Source organism: Balaenoptera acutorostrata, chromosome 3 (genome assembly GCF_949987535.1).
Source record: "Balaenoptera acutorostrata chromosome 3, mBalAcu1.1, whole genome shotgun sequence".
Taxonomy (NCBI): Eukaryota; Metazoa; Chordata; class Mammalia; order Artiodactyla; family Balaenopteridae; genus Balaenoptera; species Balaenoptera acutorostrata.
The window spans coordinates 151,692,255-151,713,341 of NC_080066.1; the positions used below are offsets into that span (position 1 = coordinate 151,692,255).

At 44.8% G+C, this 21,087-nt stretch overlaps 2 protein-coding genes across 11 annotated transcripts in view; one reads left to right on the forward strand and one right to left on the reverse strand.

Moving 5' to 3' along the window:
• Window positions 1-19,151, forward strand: part of DCAF4 (DDB1 and CUL4 associated factor 4) — a 38,138-nt gene extending 18,987 nt beyond the window's left edge. Inside the window, exons 8-15 of one of the 6 annotated variants that reach the window (XR_451202.2) lie at window positions 36-85; window positions 4,273-4,352; window positions 5,437-5,535; window positions 5,658-5,755; window positions 11,727-11,900; window positions 12,259-12,373; window positions 14,261-14,505; window positions 16,583-16,730. Coding sequence is in view for 5 of the 6 variants with exons in the window: in XM_007184408.3 (XP_007184470.1) it covers window positions 36-85; window positions 4,273-4,352; window positions 5,437-5,535; window positions 5,658-5,755; window positions 11,727-11,900; window positions 12,259-12,373; window positions 14,261-14,454 (810 nt within the window). In the remaining variant the exon portion in view is untranslated. Of the gene's footprint in view, window positions 1-35; window positions 100-4,272; window positions 4,353-5,436; window positions 5,536-5,657; window positions 5,756-11,726; window positions 11,901-12,258; window positions 12,374-14,260; window positions 16,526-16,582; window positions 16,731-17,361 lie in introns of those variants that run through there. The other 5 variants (XM_057542662.1, XM_057542660.1, XM_007184408.3 and 2 more) reach the window with 5 other exon arrangements.
• ZFYVE1 (zinc finger FYVE-type containing 1) overlaps window positions 19,142-21,087 on the reverse strand; it is a 48,242-nt gene continuing 46,296 nt past the window's right edge. For 4 of the 5 annotated variants that reach the window (XM_007184403.2, XM_007184404.2, XM_057542657.1 and 1 more), the window contains one exon: window positions 19,142-20,834. In XM_007184403.2, the coding sequence (XP_007184465.2) occupies window positions 20,602-20,834 (233 nt within the window). In that variant the 3' untranslated portion in view covers window positions 19,142-20,601. The remainder of the gene's footprint in view (window positions 20,835-21,087) is intronic. The other variant, XM_057542658.1, reaches the window with a different exon arrangement.

The following is a 21,087-nucleotide window of genomic DNA, read 5'->3' on the forward strand; positions in this document are numbered from 1 at the left end:
CAATCTTTCCATCTTGCTGTGTGTTTCCTCACCAGGTGAACGCTGTGAGCTGGGCCTCGCTGAATCACCTGGATTCCCACATTCTGTATCTTTTGGCAGGTGAAGGAAGAGGTTTGGTGGGCCGGCCATGCCCTGATGTAGACCGGGGCATCTGTGGGGTTTGTGAGATGGTGTTTTAGTGTCCAGAGGTCTAGGCCATTCTGCACGAATGCCTCACCTTGTAGGAAAAAGCTGTGCACCCGCTAGAAAACAAGGATTCCCATGGAGCACAGAGAAGTAGCTGAGGTCCTGGAATGATGTCAATGTTACCAGGTGCCAGACACTGTTCTGGAACTTGAGAGTTGGTGCTTTAGCAGAGGAACAAAGCAGAAAGGAACAGTAAAGCCTTGAAAAGGAACCCCAAATCCTCCTGAGGCAGAGGAGGAGGAGCCTCCCAAGGCAGGGAGGCTGAGGGCACACACCAGAGAAGGGTGTTCCTTTGACATCGTACTGGGGCTGTGGGCTCTGGGCCTAGGTTCCCTGCCCAGAGATGGCCTTCTTTAGAGCACTCTTCATTCTAGTCTCTTCCTTCCCTTCCCAGAGAGCCATCTGGGCACACAGTACAGTGTCAGGGTAGCTGGGATCCCTGGGGTCTCTTGATGATGCAGAGGACAGCTGTCCATCGTGTCCTTCATGGAGTGATATTGTTTGACCCAAAGCCAAAGCCACATGTTAATGAGTCTTGTTGTGGTTCATTTCCATAATAAATGAGTTCGCTCACATAAATGAGACTATGTGACCACTTGTCATACCTAACGCCAGCTTCAGAGTTGTCATAAGGTTAACTAGTTAACGTCTGTGAATACACTTAGCACAGTGCTTGGCCATGTCATGGGTCCTCAACAAATGATGCCTGAATTGGAATCTGTTGGTTTGGGGTTTTTTTTGTTTTGCGGGGGCGGGGGGGGTGGTTTTGTTAGTTTGTTATTTTATTTATTTATTTGGCTGCACTGGGTCTTAGTTGCGGCACGTGGGATCTTTTTTTTTTTAAGTTGCGGCATGTGGGCTCTTAGTTGCCGCATGCGGGATCTAGTTCCCTGACCAGGGATCGAACCCAGGTCTCCTGCATTGAGAGCACGGAGTCTTAACCACTGGACCACCAGGGAAGTCCCTCAAAGGGTTTTAAAGCCTAAAGCACGTTAGAGATCTGATTATACCTTTTATGTAAGACAAACACAAAACTGTGTGTGTTCTGTAAATTGAAAGTTTTATGTGGCTTTCATTTGGTGGGGTTTGTGGGGTGACAGGACCACCTTTTACTGTCTTGATCTTACCAGAGGGCAGAAGAGATCAAGCCTTAAAAGAGAGAAAACAAGAACCTCGCTCTCATTTCTGATCTTCAGACAGTATGGCGTTTATCCATGCTTTGTGAGGATAAAAATCCATATATAGGCATACCTCAGAGATAGACAGATACAGATACAGATATAAAAGTTACGTTTACACTGTACTGTAGTCTGTCAAGTGTGCAGTAGCATTATGTTTGAAAAACAATGTACATACCTTAACTTAAAAATATTTTGTTGCTAAAAAATGCTAATCATCTGAGCCGTCAACAAGTCATAATCTTTTTGCAATAGTAACATCAAAGATCACTGATCACAGATCACCATTAACAAAATAGTAATGAAAAAGTTTGAATATTGTGAGAATTACCAAAATGTGACACAAAGACACAAAATGAGCAAATGCCACTGGGAAAATAGCACCAGTGGACTTGTTCAACACCAGGTTGCCACAAATCTTCAATTTGAAGGAAAAAAAAAAACAAAACACTGCGAAGGGCAGCAAAGGAAAGCACAGTAAAAGAAACGAGTGTGGTCTATTGTGGTTTGATCAGCAGCTTGCCCTCTGGTGGTCATTTCAGGTAATCTTCAGGCTTTTGTGCACCTGATGCTTCTGCTGAAGGTCTTAAACTTTTCTCCCTTTACAAAAGTGACACATGGTTCAGACCTGCACTCTGCACTTTTCCCCAAAGAGTGGTGGGAGGTTAGACTGAACTTTTTCTACACTTACCAGGTTCTTCATTGACCTGTGGCCTTTTAAAGGATTAGCTCTATGATACTGGCTCTGTAAGTGCCATACAAAGATTGAGTGTAACCTGGGTTTCAGCCATAGTAACATGGGTAAGTGCACATGGGTAAGGACTTTCTCCCCACATCCTTGCCCTACAAACGTAGAAGGAAAAGAGATTTATCTCAGAAGGAATTGAGCTGCCCAAATACAGTGTTCTCATTTATAGTTTCAGCAGCCCTTATACTAGAGATATTTAACATGGGGCTTACCACCCAAAGCAACATGATACCCACACATCACACATTCAGATGGTCAAGATCGTTGCCTGATTGCTTGGCAAAGATGTACCTTTTTCAGTGAGCTATGTGTGTTCATTCCACCAGCATCTATTGGGCATCTAGAATCCCTGTGCAAGGTGCTGGAGCTGGGCACCTCAGCAGGTGGTCAGTCTTTGCAGTGATGTCAATGGGGAATTGTAGGGTGCAGGGATTGGGGTGGCCTTCCTGGAGGTGGTTCCCACATGGGAAGGAGGGCACGGAGCTCCCATTAGAAGAGTGAGAAGAGAGCTTGGCACATTTGGCAGCAGTAAGTGGTTTGGTATCGATGACGTCTCTGGCTAGGTAGCACCTTGCAAAACCAAATCCTTGGGGCTGTGAGATGCCCCTGGAGGACTGTAGTCATGGATTCATTTCTCATATAGCAGTGAGGGTGGTAGGCTGGTGAGGGTGAGACCTCGGATGGGAGGCTGTTGCAAGACTAAAGACCATGGTGGAAAGGATGTGAACTGATGAGCAGGAGTGGAGGAGAGACACGAGTTTAAGAGGCTTAGGACCTAGGCCAGGGAATCTTGGTGATAGGAGAAGGTCCAATGATGGAACGCCAGGAGAGTGGTTGTGGAGGCCAAGAAGGAGTGTCTAGGTAGAAATTGTGCTGCATGGTCCGGGGTAGGACTGGAAATCCTTCATCAGATTTAGTATTAGGAGCTCACTGGAGATCTTGGGGAGAACATTTCACTGGAAAGGTGAGGGTCTGACCTGGATTTCAGTGGGTTGAAGAGTAAAAGAAAGGCGAGGAAGTGGGGATAAACATAGGCTCCTCTTGAAGCTCTGAAGGGAAAGGGAAAGGAACCAAATCAATCAGAAGACAGTCCGATAGAAAAGCAGGCAAAGGATATAAAGAGGCAGTTCACAGTAAGGGAAACCCAAATAACTATAATCAGATGTAGTTCAGAGAAATGCAAATTAAAAGGAGATATTTTATGCCTATTCAGATAAACACGATTTTTAAGGTCTGATAGTGCAAAGTTTTGGCCTAGGTGGAGAATGGGGGGAAATGCTGGTATAAGTAAACGATACAGCCACTTCAAGTTGGAAATGCATGTACTTTACAACCCCCCAGTTCCACTCTAGGTATAGCAGTGTTTTCAAATTGTGAGTCATGACCTATCCTATAAACTTGGCCCAGGATATCAACTTATTGAGCAGCTTTTTTTTTTTTTTAATGAAATAGGTTAGAAAATATCAGTTTCATATTTAGTAAGGGTAAATATTTTATGAAACTTTTGTTTCAAATGTTTGTGTGTATATAGCACACTGTGGTGAAAAATGAAATTCTTAACCACAGATGTAAGAAACTGTCTTAGAGAAGCCTCCCATACATGGGAGTGGGAGACAGGAGGACAGGAAGAGAGGCTCATTTCAGCAGCAGAGGGGGAAAAAAAAGCGAAAACCATCTCAGTGCCCATCAGCAGGAGACTGGATAAATAAATTGTGGTCTGTTCATACAAAGGAATGCTCTGCGGTAAAAACAGATGAACTGGAGTTACAAACATGAATACAGTTGCATCTAGGAGACAATGCAGATTGAGCTGTTGTAGAAGATTCTGTGTGATGCCATTTACATGCGTTTTAAAATCAAACACATAAATGTGTTCTTTATATTGTTGATGGACAAATGTTGTGTAGTGGAAATACTAAGGCCTAGAACTCAGACCAGTTTTAGAATAGCGATTCTCTCTAGGTGGAGGAAAGTTAAAAGGGGGCCTTTAACTGTATCTGTGATATTTTCTTCCTTTTAAAAAATCTGAAACTAAATATGGAAAATGTAAACATGTTAAATGTGGATGATGGGTATTATTGTACCTTTTTTGAAGAGTACTGATGCCCATTTTCCTCCCAGAGGAGACTTGTACTTGGCTGTCCTTAACGGCTTTTCCAGGCTGTGCCTCATGGGAATTGCAGAGACTCCAGGCTGTGCCACCCTGCTCCCAGCGTCATTGTTTGTCAGTAGTCATCCAGGTACAAGGGGTCCTTTTCCTTTGGATAAGGAGGTGCTAAGGGACATCTTTGTCCTCTGCCTCCCAGGAGCTGCAGCCAACAGCAGCATAAGCTCCGTGGTGATGGCTTGGACAGGAGGGGTGGGAACCACGGGCTGGTGAGCCCAAGTTGGAGCTCGCAGGGTGGGGACAGTCTGCAGATCACCTGGGAGGATTTCTTAAACCTGACCCAGGATTTGTACTAGAAGCATGTGCATCTTCACTTATCCCCTCCTTTTGGGTCATTTCAGCAGCCGGAACAGTTAAAAGTGTGTGTAACCAGTACAAGAGATGAAAATATTTATTGGGGCTGCCTATACAGATAGCCCAGAGAGCATCTGTTAAGCTCCCACTGTATGGCAGGTTCTGTCAGGGATACTTACATTCTGTCTGGCTGAAGGCAGTCCAACTGCCTGGCAGCATTCTGGATATTAAGTTTTCAGTCTTTCAGAGAATTAGGGTCAATGAGACAAGGATCAGGCCTCTAAGAGTGCAGGCTTCAGGCAGACCTGGCATGAATCCCAGCTGTGCCCCTTACCAGTTTGAACAGATCGCTTAAGTTCTCTAAAGTAAATACCTGCCCCCTCAGGTTACGTGGAGGATTAAATGATTTAACGTGCACTTACCCTGGTGCCTGGCATTTCATCATACAGCAAGCTTATGAGGTGGGAGTATATATTATCACCATTTTACAGATGAGGAGACTGAGGCAAAAAGAGGTTCGGAATTTCCCTTACAAAACCAAGAGATGGTGTTAGAAGTCAGGATAGTGGTTCCCTTTAGGGAGGAGTGAGGAGGATAGTAATTGGGAGGGGACAGGAAGGGTACCAGGGTACTAGAATGTTCTATTTCTTAACCTGGGTAGTGGTTACATAGCTATACTTTACATAGTATACATTAAAGTGTATACTATGATTTGTACCCTTAATGTATGTTTTATCAATTTAAAGAAATTATTTTTGAAAAAAGTTTGAGATCACACAGCTGGAATTGAAACCCTCCTATCTGACACCATACTGCCTCCTTGATGGCTGTTAGTCTTTCTAACACTACTACTGTCCTCTCAGCAGGAGACCGGCCTGGCATGCTCTGCAGTTTCCGGATCCCTGGGGCCTGGTCCTGTGCGTGGTCCCTGAACATCCAGGCAAATAACTGCTTTAGTACAGGTGAGCTACGGCTGCCTCCCCAGGTGCCCAGGGTAAAGGATTTCACAGACCCTAAACCCCTGTCCACAGTCCCACTCCCCAGACCTCGAGTGACACTGTCTGCCCATCTCCATCTCTGTCAGGCTTGTCTCGGCGAGTCCTGGTGACCAGCGTGGTGACGGGACACCGGCAGTCATTTGGGACCAGCAGTGACGTCTTGGCCCAGCAGTTTGCTATTACGGTTGGTTGGATTGGGAAGGGCTTGATACAAAGTTTCCCAAGAGTGGACATTTTGCTGGATTGGAATGGGATTCCCCTGTGTGGAATCTAGTCCTCCTCCCTCTTTTACAGGGAGAAAAAGGGTACCAGAAGTGATTAACAGGTTACTTGGTGAATAAGTCAGCGCTGAATGAAATTTGGCTGATCCGGAAAGGCGTGGCTCAGCTGCCTTTAAACAACTTATGAATTGTTAGCAATTCTTGAGTACTTGGATTAGCCAGCAGGACCGTAAATTTTTTTTTTTTAATCAGTCATCAGTTTTATACACATCACTGTATACACGTCAATCCCAATCACCCAATTCAGCACACCACCATCCCCACCCCACCGCAGTTTTCCCCCCTTGGTGTCCATACATTTGTTCTCTACATCTGTGTCTCAACTTCTGCCCTGTATCCCGGTTCATCTGTACCATTTTTCTAGGTTCCACATACATGCGTACATACACAATATTTGTTTTTCTCTTTCTGACTTACTTCACTCTGTATGACAGTCTCTAGATCCATCCACGTCTCAACAAATGACTCAATTTCGTTCCTTTTTATGGCTGAGTAATATTCCATTGTATATATGTACCACAACTTCTTTATCCATTCATCTGTCGATGGGCATTTAGGTTGCTTCCATGACCTGGCTATTGTAAATAGTGCTGCAATGAACATTGGGGTGCATGTGTCTCTTTGAATTATGGTTTTTTCTGGGTGTATGCCCAGTAGTGGGATTGCTGGGTCATATAGTAATTCTATTTTTAGTTTTTTAAGGAACCTCCATATTGTTCTCCATAGTGGCTGTATCAATTTACATTCCCACCAACAGTGCAAGAGGGTTCCCTTTTCTCCACACCCTCTCCAGCATTTGTTGTTTGTAGATTTTCTGATGATGCCCATTCTGACTGGTGTGAGGTGATACCTCATTGTAGTTTTGATTTGCATTTCTCTAATGATTAGTGCTGTTGAGCATCTTTTCATGTGCTTCGTGGCCGTCTATAAGTCTTCTTTGGAGAAATGTCTATTTAGGTCTTCTGCCCATTTTTGGATTGGGGTGTTTGTTTCTTTAATATTAAGCTGAATGAGCTGTTTATATATTTTGGAGATTAATCCTTTGTCCGTTGATTCATTTGCAAATATTTTCTCCCATTCTGAGGGTTGTCTTTTCGTCTTGTTTATGGTTTCCTTTGCTGTGCAAAAGCTTTGAAGTTTCATTAGGTCCCATTTGTTTATTTTTGTTTTTATTTCCATTACTCTAGGAGGTGGATCAAAAAAGATCTTGCTGTGATTTATGTCAAAGAGTGTTCTTCCTATGTTTTCCTCTAAGAGTTTTATAGTGTCCGGTCTTACATTTAGGTCTCGAATCCATTTTGAGTTTATTTTTGTGTGTGGTGTTAGGGAGTATTCTAATTTCATTCTTTTACATGTAGCTGTCCGGTTTTCCCAGCACCACTTATTGAAGAGACTGTCTTTTCTCCATTGTATATCTTTGCCTCCTTTGTCATAAATTAGTTGACCATAGGTGCGTGGGTTTATCTCTGGGCTTTCTATCTTGTTCCATTGATCTATGTTTCTGTTTTTGTGCCAGTACCATATTGTCTTGATTACTGTAGCTTTGTAGTATAGTCTGAAGTCAGGGAGTCTGATTCCTCCAGCTCCGTTTTTTTCCCTCAGGACTGCTTTGGCTATTCGGGGTCTTTTGTGTCTCCATACAAATTTTAAGATGATTTGTTCTAGTTCCATAAAAAATGCCATTGGTAATTTTATAGGGATTGCATTGAATCTGTAGATTGCTTTGGGTAGTATAGTCATTTTCACAATGTTGATTCTTCCAATCCAAGAACATGGTATATCTCTCCATCTGTTGGTATCATCTTTAATTTCTTTCATCAGTGTCTTATCGTTTTCTGCATACAGGTCTTTTGTCTCCCTAGGTAGGTTTATTCCTAGGTATTTTATTCTTCTTGTTGCAATGGTAAATGGGAGTGTTTCCATAATTTCTCATTCAGATTTTTCATCATTAGTGTATAGGAATGCAAGAGATTTCTGTGCATTAATTTTGTATCCTGCAACTTTACCAAATTCATTAATTAGCTCTAGCAGTTTTCTGGTGGCAGTTTTAGGATTCTCTATGTATCTCATGTCATCTGCAGACAGTGACAGTTTTACTTCTTCTTTTCCAATTTGTATTCCTTTTATTTCTTTTTCTTCTCTGATTGCCGTGGCTAGGACTTCCAGAACTATGTTGAATAATAGTGGTGAGAGTGGACATCCTTGTCTCGTTCCTGATCTTAGAGGAAATGCTTTCAGTTTTTCACTGTTGAGAATGATGTTTGCTGTGGATTTGTCATATATGGCCTTTATTATGTTGAGGTAGGTTCCCTCTATGCCCACTTTCTGGAGAGTTTTTATCGTAAATGGGTGTTGAATTTTATCAAAAGCTTTTTCTGCATTTATTGAGATGATCATATGGTTTTTATTCTTCAATTTGTTAATATGGTGTACCACATTGATTGATTTGCATATATTGAAGAATCCTTGCATCCCTGGGATAAATCCCACTTGATCGTGGTGTATGATCCTTTTAATGTGTTGTTGGATTCTGTTTGCTAGTATTTTGTTGAGGATTTTTGCATCTATATTCATCAGTGATATTGGTCTGTAATTTTCTTTTTTTGTAGTCTCTTTGTCTGGTTTTGGTATCAGGGTGATGGTGGCCTCATAGAATGAGTTTGGGAGTGTTCCTTCCTCTGCAATTTTTTGGAAGAGTTTGAGAAGGATGGGTGTTAGCTCTTCTCTAAATGTTTGATAGAATTCACCTGTGAAGCCATCTGGTCCTGGACTTTTGTTTATTGGAAGATTTTTAATCACAGTTTCAATATCATTACTTGTGATTGGTCTGTTCATATTTTCTGTTTCTTCCTGGTTCAGTCTTGGAAGGTTATACCTTTCTAAGAATTTGTCCATTTCTTCCAGGTTGTCCATTTTGTTGCCATAAAGTTGCTTGTAGTAGTCTCTTAGGATGCTTTGTATTTCTGCGGTGTCTGTTGTAACTTCTCCTTTTCATTTCTGATTTTATTGATTTGAGTCCTCTCCCTCTTTTTCTTGATGAGTCTGGCTAATGGCTTATCAATTTTGTTTATCTTCTCAAAGAACCAGCTTTTAGTTTTGTTGATCTTTGCTATTGTTTTCTTTGTTTCTATTTCATTTATTTCCGCTCTGATCTTTATGATTTCTTTCCTTCTGCTAACTTTGGGTTTTGTTTGTTCTTCTTTCTCTAGTTTCTTTAGGTGTAAGGTTAGATTGTTTACTTGAGATTTTTCTTGTTTCTTGAGGTAGGCTTGTATAGCTATAAACTTCCCTCTTAGAACTGCTTTTGCTGCATCCCATAGGTTTTGGGTCGTTGTGTTTTCATTGTCATTTGTCTCTAGGTATTTTTTGATTTCCTCTTTGATTTCTTCAGTGATCTCTTGGTTATTTAGTAACGTATTGTTTAGCCTCCATGTGTTTGTGTTTTTTACGTTGTTTTCCCTGTGATTCATTTCTAATCTCATAGCGTTGTGGTCAGAAAAGATGCGTGATATGATTTCAATTTTCTTAAATTTACTGAGGCTTGATTTGTGACCCAAGATGTGATCTATCCTGGAGAATGTTCCGTGCGCACTTGAGAAGAACGTGTAATCTGCTGTTTTTGGATGGAATGTCCTATAAATATTAATTAAATCTATCTAGTCTATTGTGTCATTTAAAGCTTCTATTTCCTTATTTATTTTCATTTTGGATGATCTGTCCATTGGTGTAAGTGAGGTGTTAAAGTCCCCCACTATTATTGTGTTACTGTCGATTTCCTCTTTTATAGCTGTTAGCAGTTGCCTTATGTATTGAGGTGCTCCTATGTTGGGTGCATATATATTTATAATTGTTATATCTTCTTTTTGGATTGATCCCTTGATCATTATGTAGTGTCCTTCCTTGTCTCTTGTAACAGTCTTTATTTTAAAGTCTATTTTATCTGATATGAGTTATAGCTACTCCAGCTTTCTTTTGATTTCCATTTGCATGGAATCTTTTTCCATCCCCTCACTTTCAGTCTGTATGTGTCCCTAGGTCTAAAGTGGGTCTCTTGGAGACAGCATATATATGGGTCTTGCTTTTGTATCCATTCAGCCAGTCTGTGTCTTTTGGTTGGAGCATTTAATCCATTCACGTTTAAGGTAATTATTGATATGTATTTTCCTATCACCATTTTCTTAATTGTTTGGGGTTTGTTTTTGTAGGTCCTTTTCTTCTCGTGTTTCCCACTTAGAGAAGTTCCTTTAGCATTTGTTGTAGAGCTGGTTTGGTGGTGCTGAATTCTCTTAGCTTTTGCTTGTCTGTAAAGCTTTTGATTTCTCCATCAAATCTAAATGAGATCCTTGCCGGGTAGAGTAATCTTGGTTGTAGGTTCTTCCCTTTCATCACTTTAAGTATATCATGCCACTCCCTTCTGGCTTGTAGAGTTTCTGCTGAGAAATCAGCTGTTAACCTTATGGGAGTTCCCTTGTATGTTATTTGTCGTTTTTCCCTTGCTGCTTTCAATAATTTTTCTTTGTCTTTAATTTTTGCCACTTTGATTACTGTGTGTCTCGGCGTGTTTCTCCTTGGGTTTATCCTGTATGGGACTGTCTGCGCTTCCTGGACTTGGGTGGCTATTTCCCTTCCCATGTTAGGGAAGTTTTCGACTATAATCTCTTCAAATATTTTCTCTGGTCCTTTCTCTCTTCTCCTTCTGGGACCTCTATAATGCGAATGTTGTTGCATTTCATGTTGTCCCAGAGGTATCTTAGGCTGTCTTCATTTCTTTTCATTCTTTTTTCTTTATTCTGTTCCGCAGCAGTGAATTCCACCATTCTGTCTTCCAGGTCACTTATCCGTTCTTCTGCCTCAGTTATTCTGCTATTGATTCCTTCTAGTGTAGTTTTCATTTCAGTTATTCTGTTGGTCATCTCTGTTTGTTTGTTCTTTAATTCTTCTAGGTCTTTGTTAATCATTTCTTGCATCTTCTCAATCTTTGCCTCCATTCTTATTCCGAGGTCCTGGATCATCTTCACTATCATTATTCTGAATTCTTTTTCTGGAAGGTTGCGTATCTCCACTTCATTTAGTTGTTTTTCTGGGGTTTTTTCTTGTTCCTTCATCTGGTATATAGCCCTCTGCCTTTTCATCTTGTCTATCTTTCTGTAAATTGGTTTTTGTTCCACAGGCTGCAGGATTGTAGTTTTTCTTGCTTCTGCTGTCTGCCCTCTGGTGGTTGAGGCTATCTAAGAGGCTTGATGGGAGGCTCTGGTGGTGGGTACAGCTGAGTCAAAATTTTTTAATGTATAAATTAAATATGTCCCAATTCATAACACTTTTATCTGCAGCTGTCAAGTTACACATTTTATAAATTTAAAAATCAAAATTCTAGTCATTACTACGTTTCAAAGACTTGACCTGTAGAAAATGCCACCTTTCTTTAAAAGTGTGGAAGATGTGCCAACGTGCTTTGGGCATAAGCGCAGAATTCATTATTCAGGTTTCTTCAGCCATCTTCTCACTCAGTTTGGGACCCCATGTCTTACCTGGATTTCTGATCTCTCTTACTCCACTCTCATCACCCAGCTTCTCACTAATGACCTGGGAGTAGTAAGGGCGCACCCTCACTTCACAGGGAGGGGTTCAGGGTGAGGCCTTAGGGGCCAGTTGCAGCCAGCGGGGAGGACACTGGAGGGACACATGGTGTCCAGTTCTTGACCCTTTGATAAGGAACCCTTCCATCTCCACTGAGGCTCAAACCCTAACCAGCCTGCTTCACGCATAGCTCTGACCTAGGGGCTGGGATAGGGGAGGGGAGGCAGGGGTGTATTCTGGAGGGCACACCCCTCCCAGCCTTGGGAGGGAGGTACTGAGCAGGCCCTCTTTCCACAGGCTCCTTTGCTGTTTAATGGCTGTCGTTCCGGTGAAATCTTTGCCATTGATCTGCGTTGTCGAAATCAGGGCAAGGGCTGGAAAGCCACCCACCTGTTCCACGACTCAGCAGTTACCTCTGTGCAAATCCTGCAAGAAGAGCAATGCCTGATGGCATCCGACATGGCTGGAACGGTACGGGTACCACTGACTTTCTCCAGCCGCTGGAGCTGGCTCTGGGTGGGGGGAGGGGCTCTGCAGGAGAGACCCTGACGTCAGACAGCGGCAGGGGAAAGGCATCTGGAGACCAGGTGAGTTGTGAGTTGTGCGGGGCAGCTGCTTTGCTGCCCGCTGGGAGCCCAGTCTGGTCTAAACAGACGTGAAACTGGTCATGGTGCTTTTGATGGACTCTGTGGCTCGGGGGTTTGAGACATATTTTTCTAACTTGAAGAGGTCTTTGGAGACCACCTCGCCCTCTCTGGCTTTCGTGCCTGGGGTTCACCAGTGTACCTGTTGGACCCTCCCTAACCGCCCCTTGTGCTTCTCCCCACAGATCAAGCTGTGGGACCTGAGGACCACTAAGTGTATTAGGCAGTATGAAGGGCACGTGAACGAGTATGCCCACCTGCCCCTGCACGTGCATGAGGAAGAAGGAATCGTGGTGGCAGGTACCTGGGGAGGAGGAGATCCATACCATCGAACACTGTCCCTTAGGACCACCAGCAGCTTAAGCAGATAAGGGAGAAATTCTCTAAAACAAAACCGAATAAAGGGGATTTTGGACAGTTGGGGTCAGGGAGTTAAGATGGGATGTAGAGTTGGACATTAGCAAGCAACAGTTTAAACACTCACCAAGTGGATAGCCCTGTGTCCCCACGTGACTGGGCAAATGTCACTTCAGTTACAGGTGAGTGAGGAGCAATAAAACATAGTGGCTTAGGAGACCTGGGTGTGGAGTTTAAGCCTATTCACCAGGTCAGCATTCAGTGTGACCCTCAGTCCCATCGTGCAGCTGTCCTGTGGGAAAGCTTGGGCTCCCTGTTCTTTGTGCTCCTGTTTCCACCAGAGGATGCTAAGAAAAGAGATGGAGGTCATTGTAAAGGAACCTGGTTCCTTTAACACCACTGCTGTGAACCCATGATTTGTAGAATAGAAGCAGAGCTTTCTAGCACCAAACCCCCTTGAAAGGAGTTAACAAGTTGATCACAGCTTATATGATTATTTGGCAGTTTGACAAACGAAATAGTAGGCCCTTGGCATTAAGGAATATGTTTCCAGTCTTCACAGATGTCAAATTTTCTAATATTCCTACAGAAAGTATTTATTTGCTGTGAAACTTTCTGTGGCTAAGAAGCATCACTTTGCTAGAACTTTCTTGGACTTATTTACTACTGTCACCACCACCAGCAATTAGCTTCCTTAAGTCTGTTTTCCACAAATTTTCATCTTCAGAGTTTCTGTGTTCTGGACAGTAGAAAAGATATGAGCCTTGTTGAGAGGCAGATGTGGGGAGTGGGCTGGCTGCAGTAATCCTTGAACTGTACAACCTGAATGACCCCACACCTAAGGTCATACAGTCAACTCAGATGGTCAAAAGCACACTAAAATCCGTGATGCCTAAGGTCTGCTCTTCTCCCCCTGAAGATCTCCAGTAGCACATATTGCCTATCTGAGCTGCGGTAACCAGTGGTGTCAGGTGTCAGATTCCTCTCAACTATGAACCCTGAAAGATTATGAAGTCTTGTGAACTGAACCATTGAACCAGAAAATACTCTGGGGAGAGTTGTCACCTGATTTGTCCCCAGGATGTAATGAAGTTATGAGATCTTCCTGGTTACTCTCTCATAAAAAGGAAATCAGCTGCATGTCATCTAGAACAGGTGGCCTGGGCTCCCTCTTGAATAGCCCTTGTCACCAAGAAAAGCAGACTGGGCCACCTGATAGCCAAGATGCCCCGTGAACACCCCAGGGTGTCACAGCCTGCCAGTGCATCTTGTCACTTTGAACACCTGCAATCAGTGGTTCTAGAGCACCAGGGCGACCTGTAACTTTAATTTTCTTTTTATTATTCATTCATTCGTTCACTCATTTATTTATGGCTGCGTTGGGTCTTCGTTGCTGTGCACGGGCTTTCTCTAGTTGCAGCGAGCGGGGGCTACTCTTCATTGCGGTGTGTGGGCTTCTCATTGCGGTGGCTTCTCTTGTTGCGGAGCATGGGCTCTAGGCGCGCGGGCTTCAGTAGTTGTAGCAGGCTTAGTAGTTGTGGCGCATGGGCTCAGCTGCTCCACGGCATGTGGGATCTTCCCAGACCAGGGCTTGAACCCGTGTCCCCTGCATTGGCAGGTGGATTCTTAACCAGTGCACCACCAGGTAAGTCCTGTAACTTTAATTTTCAAAAGGGACATCTTATCAGTAGAAATAATTTCCATTTGTGAGTTTGTTTGGCTCACATGAAATCACCTTTAGCCCTTAGGAATCCTAGAAGCCAGGGCCACAGGTACACAGGCTCTCTGCATTCTCTCACTAACTTGCCGCGTGTCTTCCCTCTTTCTTAGTGGGCCAGGACTGCTACACGAGAATCTGGAGCCTCCATGATGCCCAGCTGCTCAGAACCATACCCTCCCCACACCCCACTTCCAAGGCCGACATTCCCAGTGTGGCCTTCTCTTCTCGGCTTGGGGGCTTCCGGGGAGCGCCAGGGCTGCTCATGGCCATCCGGCAGGACCTTTACTGCTTCTCCTACAGCTAGTTCTGCAGGTTGCAGCCTGGAGGGACATGGATGTGACTCAGCGGAGCATAGGTAGCCATATTTTTGCCACAATTGCCATTTTCAGTGAGGGCATTTCAAATGGATGCTCTTGTGTATGCATATCCCATCCATCCAGCTGCTGGGGAAAAGGTGCTATATTTTATGTGGAGACACTTCAGTAAAGTTATTTCAGTTAAGTTGTGGGTTCAAGAAGCTTAAAAGTCCTTTTCATAAAAGGTACCTATTTCCTTTTCTTGTTGAATTCCTTAGAATAGTTCCTCCACCTTTTTTTTTTTTTTAAACAAAAAGTACTTTTTCTAAGGGCTGAAGATTGACAATAACTAAAGCTGCTGCTTTCACCAAAAGCCCTTTCGAGAAGCCTAATGATGAGACTGGGTGAAACTGTTGACAGTCAGTGCCTGGGTCCCAGAAAGACATGTATCTATACTTGAGAAAGTCAGCTGGAGAGAAGGGGGAGTCATTTCTCTGAGTCTCTAGAGATTTTACGGCTGAGTTGGGAATCATTAAACTAGCTTTCTCAAACTCACTCGATAACCAGTGTCAGATCTCTGGTATTCTCATTCATTACCATGTATAGGCATTGTAAGGAAAGATGGATCCTTTTAGAGGCTAGACAGGCCTTAGCATGCATATGTTGAAGTACCTTCCAGAATGTTAGGTACAGCAGCTCCTGTTTCTATCATGGTGACTTGAACGTCAGATTCAAGGGCCCCATCTCAAAGAAAATTGGCTTTGACTTTTTGTAATCTAGGAGAAGCAGTTTGTGAGATGTTTATACAACACGTTAATACAAAGAGCCTTTCTACCAAACAATAAACTAGAAAGTAGAAAGAACCAGAACATGGTATGTTGCTTCTGTTAATGGTTTAGAAGATGATGATGCTTGGCTGCTGTAGCATCAAACCAGCTACAGTAACATCTGCTCAAACCCTGTGTGAGGAAGAGACTGAGACCAGTTTTAATGGCTTTGCTGGAAAGCTTCCACTTGCTCCTGTGCCCCAAGAAGCTATGGACTACCTCAGCAGGCTTTCTGGCCCGGGGTGGGTTCAGCCTATGGGATGTAGCAGCGGGAAAGCAGAGGGCAGAAGACTGAGGGATTGTTAGTCCCCTGGCTCCCCTTCTGCTGGGGTGTGGTGGGCTGTGGCTGTGCTCCTCTACCCGAGTCTGCAGCTTCTGCTGGAACACAGCTCTCTGGATTCCAGTGACTTCTCTCCATTTGTCCCTTCAGACCTGCAGCTGATAATTGCATCTTACTGTTGCTAGCCCAGGGTGCTTCACCAATTAAACTCTCGTCGGTTACCCCCTTGAGTGTTATGCATCTGTGTCCTGCCAGAACCCTACTACAACTTAATGTACAGAGAGAAATCCAAAAAACATGAGAGTATCAGATTGGTCATCTGGTAGATGAGCAATGTGTTACAACAAATATTTTTAGTGCCTTAGGTTTTATAAATAACTTTCCTCTGTCTTAGCTGACTTGATCCTTAAAACAACGTATGAAGGAGGTAGGACAGTAGTAATGATATAAAAATTATTAGCATCATTTTCTGGGCACAGAGAAATTGAATGACTTGCCTCAGAATGCAGACCTGTTAGGTGGAGAGCTGGGACTTGGCACCAGAAGAGATCACGTTCTCTACTTTCCACACTCCTCCATTTGCTGACAATACTTGTGTATCACACACAGCTAGTGCTAAGGAGAATGACAGAGTGGCTTGGTGCGAATGTAAACATGCAGTGCTAACGTTTCATATTTAATTGCTAAGTAAATTAATTTTTCTGGCACTCACCAAAGACTAAGAAGCTTGCCAGTTACCAAATTTCTTAGGTGTTTGTTTAATCTTTGAGACATCGCCCCTGTATCTTTACGGCCTTGGCATACCGACCTGCACATAGGTCCCAGGAAATAGCTGTATGATTGAAGGGTCCTGGTGACTGCAGTCACAGCAGGGTCTTCTGGATTAATTTTGGTGACATGGCCCTCCCCAAGAGCAGAAAAAAGCGTAAGTGCTGAGCCATGACCCTAATATCACTCATACTTTTTCCCCCAAAGTTAAAAGTTCTCACAACACACTAGTTTGTTCATTACATGATCTGCTTTTTACAGTCACTGGTATTGCACCTCTGGTGAAGAGCCTTTGCCACTATTCTGTACTATTTCAATGGAGCTGTGGCTCTTCAGTCCACCTTTGATCTCTCACAGACAGTGGAGACAACTGACTACTCGGAATACCTGGTGAGTTCTGACGTGTGGGGCTCTATCCCCATATACCTTCCTAACGCATCAGCTGTGCCATAGCCCACATTTCTTGCTAGGCAAATACAGTTGTCAAAGAATTAGTTTTATGTTTCCCTTAGGCTTTTAAAAAAAGGAGGTGGGGGACATCTTCAAAATCTGTTCTTTATCTTTAGTGAGCAGTCACTGCTCCTAACATTTGGTCTAGAGCAACGGTCCCCAACCTTTTTGGCACCAGGGACCGGTTTTGCGGAAGACAGTTTTTCCACGGACCAGGGTGGGGGGCGGGGCGGGGGAACAACGGCAGATGAAGCTTCGCTCGCCCGCCGCTCACCTCCTGCTGTGCGGCCCAGTTCCTAACAGGCCACCGACCAATACGGGTCTGCGGCCCGGGGGTTGGGGACCCCTGGTCTAGAGTATATGAGAAGCGGTTAAACTCAGCTGAGAAGCTGATTAAGCATTTTGGTATGTTTGCTTGTTAGTGTCCCAAAGATTAGTATGTTACACAGTCTGGAAGCATTTTTCACTTGCAGGTCTGTTAGGGCATTTTGCCCCATTCCCCAGGTGACAGTGAAAGTTAGCGAATGAGCAGGGGGTGGTGGCAGCAGCACTGAGCTCCAATAAACCCTTTGCTGTTTGCTTGCTTGTAGCCTTCTAAACAGATGAGAAGAGTGGCACAAACTGGTTACCAGAAATGTCCACAGATCAACACTCGGTGTCCCCCAACAAGGGCACCCAGAGACAAAGTTAGCCCCACTTACCTGTCAGCCCTCGATCTGCCCTGGTCTAAATCTTCCATGTAACCACCTCTGAAAACAACTGCAGGCTAAACTCAGTTTCTTCTTCCATTTCTCCATTCATGTATGTTAGTAAAAGCCTTTCCTTTCATTTTTATTTATTTTCTTTGGCCGCGCCACGCTGCTTGTGGGATCTTAGTTCCCCAACCAGGCATTGAACCTGGGCCGTTGGCAGTGAAAGCACAGAGTCCTAACCACTGGACCTCCAAGGAATTCCCTGGGCCCACTCCTTTAAGTCTGCCTCTCCAGGCCACCCACCACATGGCCACTGCCATGGGAATGACCTTCCCAAAGATCCCTGCACTCAACGCCTTCTTGTACCTCGGAATAAAATGTGTGGCATCTTGAGATTTGATCACATATGCCTCACCCTGTTGCCCCTTCTCCACCTCCCACCTGGTGCTCTCAGGACACATGTTACAAGTCCCTCCATCATCTGGGCCTCTGCTCAAGCTGTCCTCCACTCCTTTCATCTGTTGAGTCTCAGCTTCACAGAAACCTCGAGGAAGCTTAGTTTCCCCAGCACTTGCCACATCTAGACACTTAGTATGTTGAATGAACAATTTTTGCCAGCATTATTCCCTTTTAATTCTTAGAACCCTACGAAGCACGTGAAGGTCACTCCTATATACCAAAGAAAAAACTGAGAATAAAGCAATTTGTCCAAGGTCTCCTGGTAATAAGTAGCAGAGCCAACGGGGTCTCCTGCTCAAGAAATCTATTAGGCCCCATGTGTTGGAGGGAACGGAATTTTTACTTTTCCTCTGGAAGTTTAAGATCTCCTTAAGATAATTTTCCGGGACTTCCCTGGTGGCGCAGTGGTTAAGAATCCACCTGCCAATGCAGGGGACACGGGTTCAAGCCCTGGTCCGGGAAGATCCCACATGCTGTGGAGCAACTAAACCCATGTGCCACAACTACTGAGCCTGTACTCTAGAGCCCATGAGCCACAGCTACTGAGCCCGTGTGCCACAACTACTGAAGCCCATGCGCCTAGAGCCCGTGCTCTGCAATGAGAAGCCCATGCGCTGCAACGAAGAGTAGCCCCCGCTCGCCACAAGTAGAGAAAGCCCGTGCGCAGCAACGAAGACCCAACGCAGCCAAAAATAAATTAATTAATTTTTTTAAAAAAGAAAAGAAAAAGATGAACCCTGGGTATGTAGGGCAAGAAAAGAGAACCTTTGGTTATTTTGACACCGGTTACCTTCCTTTCCTCTACCGGTCTGACTAGTGTAAGGAAGAGAGTTCGGAAGACTCTTCTGCATCCTCCCTATGTGGTCCAGCAGACTCCAGCTCAGGGGCGCCCCTGAATGACAGAACAGGAGATAGATAGTGGATAGCAGTTGTTCAACAGGAGCTGAACAGACAAAGCAAGGCAGGGCAGAGGAACAAAGTCAGAGCGACAGATACAAAGGGAGAAAACAGTCTTTTCCCAGTGTTTCCATAGGTCAGTAGTAACACCTACTCTCTTCTGTGAGAGTATTCGCTGGGGAATAAACTGAGGTATTTACAGGTAAAATATACCTCTCACTTGGCTTCTGCTCTAAAAGCCACCAGCTACTTTCTTATCATCAACTAGAAAGAGGCAGCAAGATGTACTGATGAAGTTAAAGGAAAGCAGCAGCACAGTCCATATTCCGCAGGAAGACTCCTTTATAACGGCAAACTTAATAATACACAGTACTAGAGCAGGGTCTCGGTCACAGGCCATAGGAGGCAGTAAGGAAGCAGGTCTGAGAGGGACCAACACATTCCAGGGCTCACGTCACAGTAACACTCACACCAAGAATGACCGCCACGCACCTCCCTGAAGCTTGGCCCACCCACCAGTTCAGTCAAGAACTATGTCACTTTTAATTCTTCATTTTTGGCCACTGACGATAAAATCCACCATGATGACAGGCTTTCAGCACAACAGTCTCTTTCCAGTCACGATAGAAATGGATGTCCCAGCTCTTGAGAAACAAAGTTCATCTGACTTCTCTTGCCAGGACCGGAGAGAGAATTTTTTCTTAATGGTCTGTTGAAATATTTATATATACTTTTAAAAAAACCCCACTTAACAGTCCATTCTGTACACTGTTTCCCTGGAAGATTTCTCATGATCACCCCTCCAATAGCTAGAGGGGTCGTGTGTCTGGGAATAAAGAATTAAGACACTTCAAAACAAGCAAAAACCCTAGTGCAACACTCAGTAGATGGTGGGCTCAAGGGGGTTGGTAGGGGAGGGAAGCAGGTGCTCTATTTCTGGGCAGGGAAAGCCAAGTGGTCGCATAGACGGAAGCATCAACAAGCAGGAAACACTGCTGGGGAAGGCCCATCTCCTTCCGTGTTCCCCCTGTATGAGGGCCATCGCGTCACCTGCACTTGGACTTGAGGTCTGAGGACCGTACCCCCCACCTGCCACCCATCCATGACCTGCATGCTAAGCTGGGTGGTCTCTGACCACAATAGGCCTAGGCAAGGAATTGGGATCCGACTCTGGAGGGGCCAGGGAGGCCCTCCACAGGCTCTCCCAAGCGAGAAGTACCTGGGACGCTCACTTGCCCCAGCAGCTGAGGGGCATGAAGGCTTCGAAGGCTCAGAGAGGAGCGGCAAAAGGTGACTAGCAACGCAGTGGCCTTGGACATGGCTCGGTTTTGTGGGGAAGACCTGCTGCCACTGCCACCTGATTCTGTGCTGGGGACAGACTGTGCAGGTCTTCACAGCCAGCAGCAGCCTGAATACACTCCACGTTCCTTTCATATGTATATACAGGGGCGGGTGTGTGTGTATATATATATATATGTATGTGTATATATATATATATATGTATTTTTAACTGAAATAAAATGCGATGGATTCAGGTTCGTTCCCCTTCGCTATAAGCTGCTCGGTCCCCTGCCCTGAGGGGTTCATGCCTTCAGGCCCGCCACCAGGCTCACCCTGGCTCGCCATCTGTCCTACGCCCCCACCGTGGGAAAGTGGCCTCAGGATGAGCAGAGAGGACACATACCACAACAGGTGACCAGGAGGAGGGCCTACCTCAGCGAGATTTCATTTCTAACCCTGAGAACCTAAGGAATTGTGAAGGACTCGGAGAGGGAGCTGGGGTTAAAGGTCACCAGGCTTTTTATTGCAGTTAAAGCAGACTCGGACAGGATGGTCCCAGCCTCGAGAGGGGACAGCCCGGCGGTCATGGGAACACTCGTCACAGAAGCCCTGTCCGCAGGCCCGGCAGTGGTGCTTGGAAAGCTTGACGCTGAACTCCTTCCGGCAGTTGTGGCAGTGCAGGATCTCATGGTCTGGTACCCAGTACGCCGGCCTGGCCGCATCCTTCACCAGACCTGCAGCACGGAAGGAACCATGACAGGCGGCACACGTGGAAGCCATCACCCCGAGTCCCATGAGGCAAGAAGCCATCCACAGACACTTCACTGGCTCTCAGTCTGACTGCACACAGATCACCCCCTTCCACCCAGGTCTCCTTCACCGCCTACCACCCAGGTCAGGATGTCGGGGGCTGGGACCTAGGCACTGACAATTGTGTATCTATTAAGCTCTCCAAGTGAGCCTAAAGTGGGGCTGAATTAAGAACCA